The sequence below is a fragment of the Tribolium castaneum genome, chromosome 1 (assembly GCF_031307605.1).
Source record: "Tribolium castaneum strain GA2 chromosome 1, icTriCast1.1, whole genome shotgun sequence".
In the NCBI taxonomy this organism is placed as follows: Eukaryota; Metazoa; Arthropoda; class Insecta; order Coleoptera; family Tenebrionidae; genus Tribolium; species Tribolium castaneum.
The window spans coordinates 10,213,569-10,231,113 of NC_087394.1; the positions used below are offsets into that span (position 1 = coordinate 10,213,569).

Genomic DNA, 17,545 nt, shown 5'->3' on the forward strand with positions numbered 1-17,545 from the left:
TTACCAAATTTAAAAGAGAAATTGACGGTGGTAGATATGTGGTAGCAGTTTTTTTAGATGTTAAAAGAGCATTCGAAACTATCGATAGAAATATTTTATTAACTAAATTGCGGTGCTATGGTATTGGGGGTAATGTCATTAAATGGTTTGAAAGTTATCTAACAGACAGGAAACAAAAAGTTAAATATAATAACGTTTTGTCTGATGAAGTGTCTAGTGAATTTGGTGTACCACAAGGTAGCGTTCTTGGCCCTCTTTTATTTTTAATTTATCTTAATGACATTGTAAACTATTGTGATTGTGATTTTGTTAATTTGTTTGCCGATGACACATTGGTAGCATGCTATGACACTGATCTTGATAAATGTATTTAAAAAATGAACAAGGCTCTCGAAATACTTGAAAAATATTTTAACACAAATAAACTTAAAGTAAACGTGTCCAAAACTAAAGCTTTAATTTTTACAACTAAATATAAATACAACCAAATTGATTTTGCCAACATCAATTTAAGCATATATAACATAACTGTAGAGTTTGTTAATAAATGTAAGTATTTAGGATTTTACCTAGATAGCTTGCTCGATTTTGAGAGTCATCTCGATTATGTTTGTAAAAAAATTAGGACGAAATTGTTTTTTTTTCTTAAGAATATCTACGCATGTGTCAATGCAAACAAGAATTTTAATTTACAATTGTATTGTCCAACCACATTTTGATTATTGTGCCACACTTATGTACCTGCTACGGCCTAGTCATGTTGTACAACTGCAAAAGCTTCAGAATAGAGGAATGCGTATAATTTTAAGATGTAACCGCTTAACACCTATAAAATGTATGTTATCGGCCCTAATGTGGTTTTCTGTGACGCAACGACTGTATTATTCTACCATGATTTTTGTATATAAAATAATTAAGCTTGGAGTACCAGAGTATTTCAGTGAATATCTTATTTGCAGAAATAGTGTACACAATTACCAGACTAGGGATTCTTCCAAAATTAATGTTCAAAGTGTAAATTACCGACAAACAATGTTATCTTTATTTTTTAAGGGTATTAATGAATATAATAAGTTACCAAACAATATTAGAAATGCAGGTACTCTATCTATATTTAAATCAAAAATCAAAGATTATGTGAAGATAAATGTGCAATAAGTGTGACTTTTATCCACTAATGTAATTTTTTATTTATTTTTAACTATTGTAACTAGGTTTCCTATTAATTAATAAATAAATTCTTCTTCAGATATCGTAGGATTTTGAAGATTTGGGTCGAATTAAAATAAACACCACAAATTGGTTTGAATTAAAAGAACGGCCGTGAAAATAAATAATTTTTTGCTAACGATCTGCTGATCACTAGTTTTTGAAGCTAAAGTTAAAAATTAAAACGTATGAATTTTGCGGGAAGAGTGTCACTACAAAATTAAATATTTTTGTGTCTAATAAATTCTTTGAAAACACGGCTTGGATTTAAAAAATATATAAATAATTGTGTACAATTATAGCATTGGGCAAAAGTATGGAACCAAGCGTTTTGTGCATAAACTATGTACCTTTCGAAAAAAACAATTAGTACATCAGCAATAGTACTTTATAAATGTGATCATTTTTCAAGAATAAATTTTTTCGTAATTCCTTTTAGTTTTTAATTTCTTTATTTCCCCTGTTGTGTTATAGGTACCATTTTATAGGTAATTTTTGGTTGTATTTTTTTGAAATAATCTTAAATGTGGATTAAGCCATGTGATTAAATTAACACGCTATGTCTATGTGTTTTTAGCAAAAAAAAAACGTTAAATTAAAAAAGCATGATAGGGACAGAGACAAAATTAGAAAATGTAAAGAAAAGTTAATTATGTTTTATGAATCAAAACAATTATTAAGTAGTGTTGGTTTGTAGATGTGGGGATTTATTTCGAGATAAAATCAAATCCAGAATTTGCAGTTCTCAATATAAATAAATAAAGCAGGAAGCGGTTTCGTGTGACTTTAAAACTTTGTAGTTTTCGACTTAGATAAGAATTATGTCTAATACTCAAATGGAAAATATTTAGTAGATATTATTTTTGTATATACAGGATGGTCCACGAATAATAATGAGCCTGAAAAAATTTTTGAAGCAACCAACATTACATTTCATAGATAACGTGGATAGTAAAATACTTGGTTTATTACATTAAACATAGTGACCACACAGCACTTCACTTTACGTTCATCTTTTTTTTTCTCAAGACAAAAAGTATTTTCTACCTTGATTAGGACGTCCTCTTACGTTTACAATTTGGCGCCTTTACGTACTTTTACCTTTTGCCTCATTATTTTATGCTCCGCTTTACGTTTATACGTCTCTTATTTTTGTTTAAGTGTTGTTTCACTTACCTTTTCTACACTTTTTTTCATAGAAAAATTGTTACCTTGATCCGGGTTCGAACACCCGACCTCTCCGTCGAAAGTGGCGCTTATACCACTGAGCCACCAGGCCCCAGGTCCTGACCGTCTTTTACAGATATTTTAACACAAACTTTTTAAATAAATCAACATTACAAACTATATAATTGCAACAATTCACCTAAAACGCAAATACATTCAGTTCAAAAGTCGGCGAATTAGCTCGAGAAAATATTTTCTTCCATTTTTTTTCAATTTAATTCTCTAATTTTTCACCAGATTTCATTAAAAAATACCGGGCGTATAAGTTGATTCTACAATTTTAAAATTGTTTTTACTTTATTTGACTTTCAGCACGTTTTTGACCGAAAATGGACATAATTTCTCCAAAAATCACCAAATTTGTGTATTTTCTAGTCGAAAATAGTGGACGTGCGCATATCCTACTGGATTTTCAGTGGGCATGATTTTTATTAACAATGTTTTTCGGGACTTCATAATAAACAAACTCAGTTAACTAAAAAGTTTTAGAGATAAATTGAATATTTTCGTTTAATTTTTTATAATTTAAGAAAAAAGTTATTTAATGATTCAACGCTAAAGTTTGAAGTTATGTTTCACCTTTACCTTCATCTCTTTTTCTCTCAAGACAAAAGGTTCATTAGGATGTCCTCTTACGTTTACAGTTTGGCGCCTTTACGTCCTTTTATTTTTTGTCGCATTATTTTCTTATTTCTGTCAGTTTTATGCTCCGCTTTACGTTTATACGTCTATGTGTTCTCTTAATCTCTTATTTTTGTTTACGTGTTGTTTCACTTACCTTTTCTACACTTTTTTTCAAAGAAAAATTGTCACCTTGATCCGGGTTCGAACACCTGACCTCCCCGTCGAAAGTGGTGCTTATACCACTGAGCCACCAGGCCCCAGGTACTGAACGTCTTTTGCAGATATTTTAACACAAACTTTTTAAATAAATCAACATTACAAACTATATAATTGCAATAATTCACCTAAAACGCAAATACATTCAGTTCAAAAGTCGGCGAATTAGCTCGAGAAAACATTTTCTTCCACTTTTTTTCAATTTAATTCTCTAATTTTTCACCAAATTTCATCAAAAGATACCAGGCGTATAAGTTGATTCTATCTTCAACTTTAAAATTGTTTTTACTTTTTTTGTGACTTTCAGCACGTTTTTGATTTGAAAATGGACATAATTTCTCCAAAAATCACCAAATTTGTGTATTTTCTAGTCAAAAATAGTGGACGTGCGCAAATCCTACTGGATTTTCAGTGGGCACGATTTTTATTAACAATGTTTTTCGGGACTTTATAATAAACAAACTCAGTTAACTAAAAAGTTTTAGAGATAAATTGAATATTTTCGTTTAATTTTTTATCATTTAAGAAAAAAGTTATTTAATGATTCAACGCTAAAGTTTGAAGTTATGTTTCACCTTTACCTTTATCTCTTTTTCTCTCAAGACAAAAGGTTCATTAGGATGTCCTCTTACGTTTACAGTTTGGCGCCTTTACGTCCTTTTACTTTTTGTCGCAATATTTTCTTATTTCTGTCAGTTTTATGCTTCGCTTTACGTTTATACGTCTATGTGTTCTCTCAATCTCTTATTTTTGTTTACTTGTTGTTTCACCTACCTTTTCTTCACTTTTTTTCATAGAAAAATTGTTACCCTGATCCGGGTTCGAACACCCGACCTCCCCGTCGTAAGTGGCGCTTATACCACTGAGCCACCAGGCCCCAGGTCCTGACCGTCTTTTGCAGATATTTTAACACAAACTTTTTAAATAAATCAACATCACAAACTATATAATTGCAACAATTCACCTAAAACGCAAATACATTCAGTTCAAAAGTCGGCGAATTAGCTCGAGAAAATATTTTCTTCCACTTTTTTTCAATTTAATTCTCTAATTTTTTACCAGATTTTATCAAAAGATACCGGGTGTATTAGTTGCTTGTACAATTTTAAAATTGCTTTTACTTTTTTTGTGTTCGAAAATGAACATAAGTTCTTTTTTTCTTTTTTTTTGTTCAATTATTTCTTATTTCTCACTCTTAGTAACGTAAATGCCGTATAAAAATGAAGTGTAATTAAATTAATTAAACTTACGTGAAATTAATATTTTTTTTATAAATGTGTGCTTGCTAACGTCCAAATTAAAGATGCACTTTGATATTCGCCCTGACCAAAGCTTTTAAATATTCAATTAAGGTGGCGACCCAAAAGATTTTTAAGATTAGGTTTTCGCGACTTCAAAAGTGACACTTTTTACCAGGTGAGTCTACCAAACCAAAAGATAATTAATTTCTGCAATTTTTTATGGCATTCCAAAACTGCTGAAATGTGGTGTAAACGCCTATAAAAATGTCGCTGGCCGCATACAATAAATACGTAATTAGGATAAAAATTTAAATATTGTAATTTTGAGGCTACCTAGCAACAATTTTTTTTGTATTTTTTGCACAATACAATAGTTTTGTTTTATATTGACATTAAAAAACAAAATTTTGATTAATTGAATTTTTTATGTTTAATACTGTTTAAAGTATCGCCCATTCTCAAATTATGTGACCATTTTACCCGGCGCATCCACCAATTTTGCCACGTAATAATATACATTTTTATTTTTGGAGAAGCAAGTGGATTTTAACAAAATTATTTTGTATATCGCAAATTTAAGAGAGTTTCTGAAGTCTGCCGACAAAATTTGGAATTAACAAGTTAATAGTTATTTATGTAATAAGTCCACAAAAGAAAGTTTTTAATGTTCTTAACGATATGAATCCGCTAAAACTATTTTGCGGAAGTGATGCATACAAACTCTTTTGGTACCAGCTCTCTAAAACAACAAAATTGAAATAGTTATTTACCTAGCAATTTACCACATTCGGACTTGTGCTCATGTGGGAAATTGCAAACAAGTTAGATACAATATTTTTTGTAACGAATCTCTCAAAAAAAATTTAGAGAGCGTTTACCAAAAAATCAATTTAATGTAAAAAAACGCGGAAATTTGGTAATAGGATGCAATTTAATATCAGATCAGTCAGAATATTTAGAACTACGTATATTTTGTTTAAGCAGATTTTTTTTTCTGTTTATTGGTTGAGCCACGCTCGGATCAATACTGAAAAGCCCGCCACACAACTTACAAAAAAAATAAAGATAGCCATCAGGTTTCAACCCAGTTTATTAAAAAAAGTTACAATCATTTTATAAAGTTAATAAGCAGTACAATTAATAATAGTTTTGAGTTCCACTCTTTTTATAAAAAACAATAATAATCAGATAAAAATTTCAGCTGTTAGCAATAATGATAACAATCAATCGATGATATAATTTTGAAATAAAATCTCACCGACTAACATCTAACCTGTATCATGCTTTATAGTACAAGCATTATTTAGTCTAACTATATAAATCGCTACAAGTGACACGTGAAATGGCGTTGCGAAGCTGTAAACGAACAGATATGAGCGTGATTATTAAACCAAGTTTTGAATTATGAAAATAGAACAATTTCTTTCGGAGGAGTCGAACTCTCCACCAGCCAGCTGGAACCACTCGGCGCTTTTTGAATAATCTCTATCAACGCCTTGCCCAAATTTTCGGCCCTGAGGAACCCACCACGTTATGAAATCGTTTTTCTGCCTTTAAAGCAAAATGTTGGGGAAAAGCTTTATGTATTTTTTTAGATATTAGTTACACTTAATTGTTATAAAAAAAATTTCTGCTGAATTCGATTCCGAAGGTCCTTTTGGATTTGAAATTGCCTTCAACATGAAAAAGACGTTTCAACGAAAAATTTACAAAATTTTAAAATTGGCCAAATTTTGCGTAAAGTCAGAAACTTTTTGGCCTTTACAAACATTTTGAGGGCTAAAATTGTAAAAAATCAAAAAAATAATATATCGTAAAAAAATAGATCGGAATGGGTTACAATATCGTAATTTTGTTTTATTTCGTTACTTTTTTGGCTTTTTTTAAGAAATGTATTAGTTATTACCTTTCACTTCTTGCAGTAACAAAGTTATGACAATTTTAATTTTTCAGTATAAACAGCTTTTGTACGGTGAAGACATTGTTATATTATTTGACTTAAAAAATACATCAGCAGTTTTATTTACATATATTTTATACTTTATGCTTTTTATACTTTTATATTTTAACTTAATGTTTCTGGCTTTCTGGCAATATATTATTAATTTATTAACATTAGTATGTCACAATTTTAACGCCAAATTTATCCGAAGTTAACTTTTTTGTCTTTTGAAATTGTCATCCTTGTTCATAATAAAGTTAATTACATTTCCTAGTAAATAAAAAAACCTTGCTTTAAAATTATTAACGTTTTACTCACCATAATTTTTTTTAAGTTGTACTACATACTTATCAGTTACATTCTTTAACTTTTAACTGCTTTAACTCTGTTTAAAAAAAAACTTCTTTAAAAAGTGTAAAAGTGACGAAATTGAACTAAATTACCAAATTTAAATTCATTCCAAATTATTTTTTGACGTAATTATAATTAATTTTTTAATTGTTTACCATTTTTAACCTTTAACATGTTCACAAAGGCGTTAATAATATTTCAGGACAATAAGACCAGCTTCATTAAAAGGTTGTAAAGTTTTTGTTTTGTTTTATTTAAATAAAACGACGAGTAGCAACATTAAGATAAAAAAACATTTACAAATATTATATAACCACAATTAATTATTTGTTAATTAATATCGAATTATAGTCGTAAAACGTGTCATCAAATTTATATTGGACGAACTAGAAATAATAGAAAAAGAAAAAGATAGAAAGAAAGAAAGAAAATAAATAAAAGGATAAAATAAAAAACCACCAATATGATTATAGAGAATATAACTTACAATGTAAAACTAATCTAACAGCCTTAGAAAATTGTGTTAAGAAAAACAAAACACGAATTTGGCTTTGATGGTGTTGAAGTTCTTGATGAAAAAACACATTACAAAAAAAGAAATACTTTTGAAATGAGTCATATCCCGAAAATTCAAAATATTGCTGTTAATTCAAATCAGATACTGATAAACTCAGTAAAATTTACAAATTCTTTTAATATTTGATAATTATGGTCACCATGTTTCTATCATGTTTTATATTGTTTTTTAATGGTTTTGTCACTAGGATATTAATTATAACCTTCCTAACTTTAATCATATCTAATTGTAACGTCAATTTTTTATTTTTTAGTAATAATTGCAAGTAAAGTATCAATTTATATTATTGTAGGCACTATTTTTATTGTTAAAATTATAATGGTTTAAGTTCTTGGAATTTTATTACAAAGCTATTAAAAATAATAGTTAAAAATTAGATTAATCTTTTTCAATTTTTTATTATAATACTTATTTAGTTAATCTTTAAAATTAACTCAAAATTCGTTTAGGTTAATCCATCTTTTAATGTTTACTTAAAAGAATTTGAACGAGTAAAAAGGTTGGTAATTAATTGTGGTTACATTGTATTTTTGATGTATATTTTGTAGCCTGATGATGTTTATTATATAAACGAAACATTGCAACTCGTTTTATTTAATACCTTTTAATTTATTACAAATATGTAAAATTTTATACCTTACAATTTTTATTTAAAATATTGGTAGTTCTTTCCGGTTTTAATAATGTATAAAAAGCACTTCATTTTCGTTTTTTTTTTGGCTTCTTCTTTAACTAAAGGTTTTTATACTGGGTGTCTCAGCTAAGACTTTCGAGCTTAATATGTCAGTTATTTGTCAACGGATTGTTATGAAATTTAGAATGCACATATTTTAGGAGGTGGTCTTTCAATTAGGGGCAAAAAAGACCTCTAGTTAAAAAATGGAATTTTAAAACATATTTCTTTTATTTAAAATTAAGCCAAATTACCGTTGGATCATTAAACCCCGAAAAATAGATGACCACACAAAAAATTAACCAAATCGCTCGGCTGATCCAAGAAAAAAATTAAATTTTGTTGTTAAAAACTTAATCCGAATTTTAATAGTAATTTGGGGAGTCACCTTTTGAAACAATTGATGAAGCATTTCTATGTGGCATTTTGTGTACCATTGGAAAAAACTGTCAAAAGTGTGTGTGCTTGTCAGAACAGTAAAATTGTTTAAATTTGGTGAAATAATAATAATAATAATAATAATAATAATAATAATAATAATAATAATAATAATAATAATAATTTATTTCTATCAATTTATACAAATGTAGTAACAAAATTGATACGAAAAACGTCAGTATTATACACAGAAATAACAATAACATAAAAATAATTTTAAGACAAAACAAAAAACCTGTCTATTATAGAATTCATTTAAAGTATATGGTTCGAGATCCAAAATGTAGTCAAACATTTTCTTTTTAAATAAATTTAAATTACAAGGTGTGCGTAGATGCACAGGTAAACTATTGTAGTTTTATTCCTGCATAATGAGAATTTTTTTCCGTCAGCGTGAGTTTGTGTCTTGGATACTCTAAGTCTACTTTGCGAGTGTTGTACTTATGGTAGTTAGTGACATTAAATAGTAGATTCTGTTTAAAGAAAAATAAAAGTAATCTATATATGTATAAACCAGTTACTGTTAAAAAGTTATTGCTTTTAAAGATGTTCCTACAAGTTTCATTATATTTTAAGTTAAACATAGTTCTCATGACTTGTTTTTGAGCAACAAATACTTTTGATATCTTTCCACTTTGCCCCCAAAATATTATTCCGTAGCTTAGTAATCATTGAAAATTTGCGAAGTATATTATTCTTAGTTGTTCAATGTTAATGTATTTTTTTAAAACACTTATTGTAAAATGTACTGAGTTTAATTTTTTTAATAAATTATCTACATGATTAGTCCAGCTTAACTTTTGGTCAATGCATATTCCCAGAAAATTAGTTTTCTCTATTAATTCAATTTCTTTAGATGCTATTACAATTTTATTCGGTTTCTCTGTATTCTTGTGATTACATATTGCAAAATGAATGCCGTAGGTTTTTCCAAAATTTAACACTAATTTATTTTTTTTAGTCCAATTTATTACCTTATTCATGCATATTTTTGCTTCTTTCATTGTATCTGTCATATTTTCACCCCAAATTAATATGTTTGTGTCATCAGCAAAGTTAACTGCACTATTGTCTGAGACTGTTAAAATGTTTAATAGGTCGTTTATATAAATTACGAAAAATAAAGGCCCTAGTATACTACCTTGAGGTACACCTTGTTTAATTAGAAGTTTATTTACTTTAAAAACCTACAACAGAGGCTGAAATTTTTGTGTTGTTGAAAAAGGACTCAATATTCGCCTATGGAATGTGTCGTTGGACTTTTTGTGAAATGTTATTTATGAAATTTAAAGTTTAAAGAATCGTCAATAATTTGAAGACACAGGAAGCGCACCTGAACTAAGTCGAGTGAGGACAAAACACGTCACTGTCCTCACTCACTGGAAACGAAGCAATAGTTGTGGCTGTAATTCAAGCTTTTGAAGAGACTCCAATCAGCAGTGTACGAAACATTTCCAAAGTCCTGAATGTTCAAGTGTCTAGAATTTTTTCAGTTGTCCAGTCTTTTAGTCCTTTTTGAAAGAATTAAAGCATCCAGTACCAAAAGTAAGTCAAAAATATTGTTTTTTAATTTTGTATGGGTGAGAGATAATTGTGAAATGTCCCTTACGTGTCAGTTACGTTTCCGCGAGTAGGATTCGGAAGTAAAATTACCGTTGGGGGCGCCACTGAACTAGGTCGAAAACAGTAACCATAAATGGCGGGAAAATGTTTATTCGAATATTTTGAGCGTTGTACGAATTTTGGGGCTTCACAATTATTATATTGCCTATGCGGAATGACTATTGCATCTTTGATGCAAGAAACTTATGTTGACAAATGAGAGATGACGAGGAAAACACGAATAACGAATGACTGTTTGGTTCACTTTCTTTATTGGAAAATTATTACAAAGACATTGAAAAGCCTACCTTTTGGCATAATTTACGTTTAAATATATCAGCAGTTGTTAATCTTTATTGTAGTTTTGTAGATTTACCGCAGCATTTCATGATTTTTTTCAGTGGAAAATTCTAACCTAAAATTCATAACACTTCACTAATTTATTGGTTTCTTGAGCCAAACTTTGTGTTCGCTGTGATCCATTACTTATAATCTTTAATTAGACAACTGTTTGATAACACTTTGTAATTAAAATTTAAATATTTTTCACTTTTTATCCATTTTCAAGTTCCAACAATAAACACTTTATACCACGAAAAACTACAGAACCAAAGTCAACGCTAGTATTTACCACCACGTACTTTTAAAGTGATTCTTTCTATTGTAAGTAATTAACACTAAACACGCAAAATTGTTGAACAATTCATTAAATGTCAGTTAAATGTGGCATTACGAAAATTTCTTTACTGTTTTCGACATAGTTTAAAAGTCATCACCAGAGGGCGTCTAGTTAATTTTATTTCCGAATTGACCAAAATTCAATGGTAGTGCTCATTTGTCATAGAGATCTACGCTTTTGCATCTGTACCCACGTTTAACAATTTGTTTCTCATTTTTATCGGGAAACAGACGTCTTCCACGAACGAGTTTTTTCTAACAGCATTTTTCACTGACGATCAATTTTTTAATATAAGTCTTAAAAGGCTTAACATTTTAAAAAGGCATGTAAAAATTACGTTTTTAAGACTTGAGTTGTTGCATTAATTGCATTTTAATCTCCATCTTCTAAAATATCTGCATTTTAAATTTCATAAATTGACAAATATCTCGAAAGTCTCAGCTGAGACACTCTGTATACTGTCCGGTAACTTTTCCCCAACATTATGGTTTGACGGCTTATTTCAGAAGACTACTACGAAATCTTACTCACTTTATTGCAGATGTACTGCTGATATCCTTCTGCCAGGCCTGCTCGTATTCCCCGCTGAGAATCCTTTTACGGGGATCGCCCGAGAGAGCGGCTTCGGTGGGCGAAGGGCATAAGGCGACCACACGGACCCCCGTTAGGTTGACATGATATTGATCTCGATACGAGCGGGTTAAAGCCGCCACCGCGTGCTTAGTGGCTGTGAAGACCGGCAAAGAGACGAAAGGGTGCGTGCTGCAGCTGGAGCCCGTGTTCACTACAACGCCTCCCGGACCGCCCCTGTCCCGGCCCAGGAAACGGAACGCCAGGAGCAAGCCTCTGATTACACCGTTCTGTAATTAATTTGCGAATTAATGAGAGGTTAAATGAGTTTGGTGTCATACCAAATTGACGTCTACTTCGAGCTCCCAAAGCCGGTCATTCATCACCGACGCGCTGTTTATAACAATGTCGACGCCTCCGAGTTTCTGAATTGTCGTTTGGAAAGCCTCTGCAACATTTATTGTGTTGAATAAATTGTGTTGTGTATTGACTGACTCAACTTGTTTTTTTTTAACACTTGTAACGAGAAAAATATGTACTCGTATTTTTTAAATAATCGAAGTTGATCACAAGGGTGATTCTTTTAGGCCCTACTTTATAAACTTTTAACTTCTAATACAGCTAGAGTTTTAAAATTTTGTTTACGACCCATTCTGAGTTCAACTAAATTAGTTTCAAAATGGTTGAACTCCGGAATATTTGTCAAAAAATTTAGTGAAAACGCAGTTTATTTGTACGCATGTACCTTTATTCGGAAGTTTACATGAGTAATAGTTGGTGACATGAGAGAATGGAATTCGGTCGAATCTTCGCCAAAAAAAAATTCCACCTTTTTATATTTTTAAGACCCTTTTTTCTGTGGTTGTTTTTGCAAATTATAACAAAAATAAAAAAATAATAGGTTTAAGAGCTAGCCTTAAAGATCATATTTTTTTACAAATTTCGTTGGTAAAATTTAAGGCTTTAGAAATTTATTCGCTGACTAAAACCCTCTTATATCTCAGAAACTATAAACATTCGGATAAGGCAAGCTGAGTTATTGTGACTTCTTTTGAGTTCTGCTATCACCTATCACCCCTTAAATTATATGCATTACTTTCAAATTTACCTAGTACCAGGTGCAGCAATCTTATCGCGCATCTAAGAAAATAGCAATTTCTAATTAAATAAAAAAATGCATATTACACGCCTGACTGTACGTTCAAAAGGTATCTTTCCTAATTTTTTGGTAATTTTTTACTTGTAGATAAAGATAATTAAAAAAAGTAATTTTCGACCAAAAAGTCAAATTCTGAACTTTATACTAAAATACGCGTATTCACTTCATAAAATTGTTTACGAAATTATCAAAAAAATACTGCACTTTTACATTTTAACTTTAAAAATTATTGTTATTTCTGAATTGTTACTTGTCACGTAAATTTAGGTGACAATGTGAACTGTAATTGAGATAAGATTGTAAAAGATTTCGTTGAGATTTTTCAATTCAGGCATCACATTTTGTCAATTTTATTGTTGTTTTATTGTACTGGTAAGTGATTCCTTTGTTGGCAAATTATATCATCTTCTAATAAATCACGCGTCTGGTTTGCGTATAAATAAAAAAAAATAAAATTTAGAATTTTGATACCTGGGTTCAATGGGCTAGCAGGTAAAAGGATTCATTTACTTAGTCTACAAACTTTGTACTTAAGTTAACAGTTAGTACCCAAAATCTCACAAAACTGCTACGACTTTATTTATTAACAAAAAAATTTAATAAAAATCGAGAATGGTCCTTATTTTTTATTTTATTAGAATTCGCGATTTTCTTGGGTGCGCGATAAGATTAAGGTTGCCACCTGGTACATTGAGTTTAAAACATAAACTTTAAAGTTACAAAATATCCCAGAAAATCTAAGCTATGGGTATGTTGGTTATCATCAGTTTCTTCACTTGGTTTATTTACAGTTCTAGAGAAACGTAAAGTTTACAATTTCTAAATTCCTAAATTAAAAAAATCTAATTAAATTTATCTACTAATAATCTGAAATTTTTCTGAAATCAAGTACATATCCTCAGTACCCATAAAATCCATAAAACTACATTGATATGCTTATTTGTTAGTTAAAAATTGAATTAATGTAGCAAAAAATTTACCGCAAACACTGATAATTGAAAAATTACTCTGCAAACAATGTTAAACTAGATAACACAATTACATCATATTAGAACAAGTTAGGAGGCTATACTATTCTAGCGAAATCTGAAGAAATAATTAAAGGACGAAATAGTAACATTTTTAACAAAATTGTCAATTTATTTTTGCAATATTTCGGCAAATTGGTTAGTTTGTTATATCACTAGTGTGAAACAAGAGAAAAAATTGTTTAATATTCAACGAGTTTGAGCGTAAATCGGACGCTTTATTACCGAGAGGATTTTAAACGTCGAGTGATAGGTTTATCATCCACAAGGTGAAATAAATGAACCGATTTACACAAAAACAAGGTGAATACAACATTTTATTTTTTGAATTAAACTCAACAAAGCTTAAAATTGATTTACATTTGTTAGAAGTAATCTGACGTTTCGTATTGAGAAATGCCAAACAGTTGTCAAGATTTTCTTACACTAGAGAAAAACCGTAAATTTTGTCAGTGTTGAAGAATAAACTGAAATAATGTTAGAATTTAAACGATAGGGTTTAACGAAAAAATTGCAAATAGGCTCAAAAAAGTAAGAAGTTAATTGTATTTATATATAAATAAATGAGTTCTTGATCTAGGACGTACATATTTAGACAAAATCTTGCAAAAAAGCATACAAATGAATTCAAAATCCGGAAATAAATCCGTGATCAAAGTGGGAGCTTTTTTCAGTTGTTTTAATAAAATTTCTAGGAATAACTTGGTTTTAAGAAAAAAAACTCAGTTTTTTGGGCGGCTTATGAACACCCTAGATAAGGAAAGATAATCTTATTTTCGATCTTCAGTTAGGTGGATACCCGAAATTGAGCTGAAAATTAATAATAAAGATTTTGATTGTGCTTACACGCTTAAAAATAAAACGTTACTGTTTTATTAAATACAGCGTGCTCAAAAACTGGCGCACCAACTCAATGGTGTGTGGTAGAGAACTGGTTACATATAAAGGTAAAAATAGTAAAAAAAAACTTTGTATTAAAGTTATTGATAAATAACTAATTTTAGGTAAATGATATGTGGCAACGTTATCTAACAGTCATGATCGCAATAGAATTTGAGCAACAATAAAAATAATTATTTTTGAAACGGTTTCCTAGGAAATAATTCCCAGTGTTGGCACATTGTGATTTTTTGGATAAATTTTAATTTTTTTAAATTAAAAAAACTGCTAAAATTTGATAGTAAATTTTAAAATAATTATTCATCGTTTTGTTACGGAACGATTACCTGGTATGAAACATAAACACATAAAAAATAATGAAAACTAAAGAAGTTAACACAATAAGTTTGTAGCTCCAGATTTTTTAAAATATAACTTTAGGAATTTTTTCAATATTTTTCCCGTAATCTGCACTTGCTTCTCAATAACGTACCACTGAGTTGGTGCGCCAGTTTTTGAGCACACTGTATATGACTTTTTGAGTTTTTTACTCAAAAATGTGCTCAACAGTTAAAGCCGTAAACTGAGTAAATGTTACCAGTTTAAATTAAAACAATACTCTTATTTTTTATAAAAATTGTTGATTTTTTGGTTCGTTTTGGCAAAATCTCACAAAAGTTAATCAAAAGTGATATTTTATATTTTTTCTAATCCTTGTCAAAATAAAATATTCTTGATCAAATTAAGTGACCAGATATCAAGTAAATTTAACGAAATCTTAAAAAACTTTTTTTGATTCTTGTGTTTTTGGAAATAAGGATAGTTCACCTAAATATAACATATTTTCGAGTAAATTAACTGTTTTTTTCAAAAAATAAATTAGCTTTTAGTGCCAATAAGTATTTAAAATTAAAATACTAAATTCTCGAACAATTCCGTCATTTATGACCAAATTAAAAGATTTGGTTAATTTTTATTGAAAAAAGTTTAACAGCCTCACATTATTGAATCTGATTTATTGAAATCTAAAGACTTGGTTTATTGTTTTTTTAGACTTCTAAAAAAATTACCGTTAAACTCCAAAATATACGTTCACTTTCCGCAAACAAAATTCTGAGTTTTTGATGGTTTTACCACAGAAATCGGCGAATGTAATCTGCATACAACATAAATCAAAATCTTAGAATAATTTAATTAATTGCAAAGTACTCAGAATTTGTTCTCACATTAAATTTATTTTAATTAAATTATCGATAAGACACTACTCCATCAAGGATTTAAAATTGGTCCAGCTTTAATAGATCAGAACTTAATAAATGAACCTAATTGTTTTAGTTGTGGATTTCGATTTTTCATTTTTGTAATACATATACACTGAACTGAATAAATTATGGATCATCAAATTTAAAATCGCAGATACCTATTATGGAGAATTCGGCCACAGAATAATTTATGGCGAGATAAACTGAAAAATTAAAGTTTTCTTACAAATGCATAAAATAGGATGGAGAAAAAATGTGCTGAAAGTAAAAAGCTTTGTACTATTGTAAAATAAAGAAGCGTTCCTACAAACTAAACGACAAATCTAAGAGATTACGAATTAAATTATTTTAAATGATATGTGATACTTTCCTTAAATATTTAAACTTAAATGTGTCAACACAGGTAGTTAATTTTAAACAGATATTCTCCCTCCGGTTTATCATTACACCATTTTTATATCAAATTAAAAAATTAAAAAAAAAAAACAAATAACTTGGGAAGTCTACCTTCGAATTGTGGATAGTCGGTTACATCACATGGGCAGAAAATCACTCTGTCTTTGGCAGTCTTTGACAACTGGTGGAGCAAGTCTTCGCCTGCGTCTGTGTTGATATCACATATAGACACCTTGAAGACGCCGGTCATTTCAAAATTGTACAATCTGGAGCACTTACCTTGCACCCGTGCTTGAAAAGCTCCTTACAGTACTCTTTACCGTATCCAGATGCACCACCGGTTACTAGAGCCACTTTACCTTTTAAATCCATTATATTTACAATAAATATTTACAAAAAACTACAAATCTATGAAAATAAAGATTCCAAAATTGAGTAGATGTGTTATTATTGGCGAGTTTATGCAGACTGAGGGCCGCGCCCTGCAAGCGTCGCGACGTCTAAAGGGGGAGAAATCGAGGGTTCAGTGCGCAGCTAGTAGCGTACAACTGTTTGTCAACATTTTTTATTTCTTTGAACTTCAATGAATCATTAAAGTGTTCCGCGTGATGACCATGCTATTTCGTTAAACACTTGATGTGGAAATTAAAACAACACTTTGCGAAGATACAAGACTTATTTATTTTCTTTTATCAAGAGACGAAATTACTAAATACGCCAATGTAATTAATTTACATTTTATCGCTTCTATCGTAGTAATTTAAAATAACTATGAATAATTTTTTGCAAAGGCCCTCACTTTCGCTTTAAAATTATCGAAAAAGATCATAGAACTTGGTCGAAATTGGTGTTATTTTTGAGCCTTTAAACACGTCATAACGCTGTTTTCTGACGAAATTTTGTTAGAACTGAGCGAGAGATTACTTAGGTATTAAAATTAGTTTTTTTTTAAAGTTAATCAGCCAGAAATCGCAATTGCGAAAATGGTGTTATTATTATTATTATTAATGCTTGAGCTTTCTAAATTAAGTGAAAATTTTTAGTTTTGTTTCGAACGTTTTTATCACGTATTGTATAACAGGAATTGCTTATATTTTGGGAAAAAGTAGGCAAAAATAAGCCGAAAAGTTAAAATGAGATTTAATTTTGCTTTTTTCAGACGAAACGCAATAACCTATTCAGTCAAAAATGCAGTAGTTAAGTAAGATTTTATCAAAGATTAACCGCACTATCTCCAAATTTGCTAAAAAATAAAACAATTTCTTCTAAGTTGTGCTAAACTGGGCTGAACATTCAATAGGTTGGATTGAAATTCGATGATTTTGTGATTCTATTGTTTATTAGCAAGTTTTTCATCCAAAAATGCAATTATTTAGAAGTTCTAGAACAAATACCAAAAAATTTCTCAAATGGATTCGGTAATGATATGTCGGTAATGATGTGCCTTTTTTGGTCACCTAAATACCTTAAAA

General features: G+C 29.6%; 1 protein-coding gene across 1 annotated transcript; it reads right to left on the bottom strand.

The window, feature by feature from the left end:
* Window positions 1–5,589: 5,589 nt before the first annotated feature.
* On the bottom strand, window positions 5,590–16,564 carry LOC107397411 (15-hydroxyprostaglandin dehydrogenase [NAD(+)]). The gene is made up of 5 exons (XM_015978534.2): window positions 16,353–16,564; window positions 16,185–16,305; window positions 11,691–11,797; window positions 11,311–11,639; window positions 5,590–6,031 (listed from the first exon to the last, which is right to left on the bottom strand). The coding sequence occupies exons 1-5, from the start codon at window positions 16,443–16,445 to the stop codon at window positions 5,920–5,922; spliced, it is 762 nt and encodes a 253-aa protein (XP_015834020.2). The 5' UTR covers window positions 16,446–16,564; the 3' UTR covers window positions 5,590–5,919.
* Window positions 16,565–17,545: the final 981 nt, after the last annotated feature.

What these genes read in the sequence shown, in the direction of transcription:
- LOC107397411 (XM_015978534.2), bottom strand. Translation starts at nt 16,445, where the DNA reads ATGGATTTAAAAGGTAAAGTGGCTCTAGTAACCGGTGGTGCATCTGGA. An exon ending in TTTTCAAGCACGGGTGCAAG is followed by an intron (nt 16,306 to 16,352) that starts GTAAGTGCTCCA and finishes GGCGTCTTCAAG; the next exon opens with GTGTCTATATGTGATATCAA. An exon ending in AGCAGTACATCTGCAATAAA is followed by an intron (nt 6,032 to 11,310) that starts GTGAGTAAGATT and finishes TGGGTTCCTCAG; the next exon opens with GGCCGAAAATTTGGGCAAGG.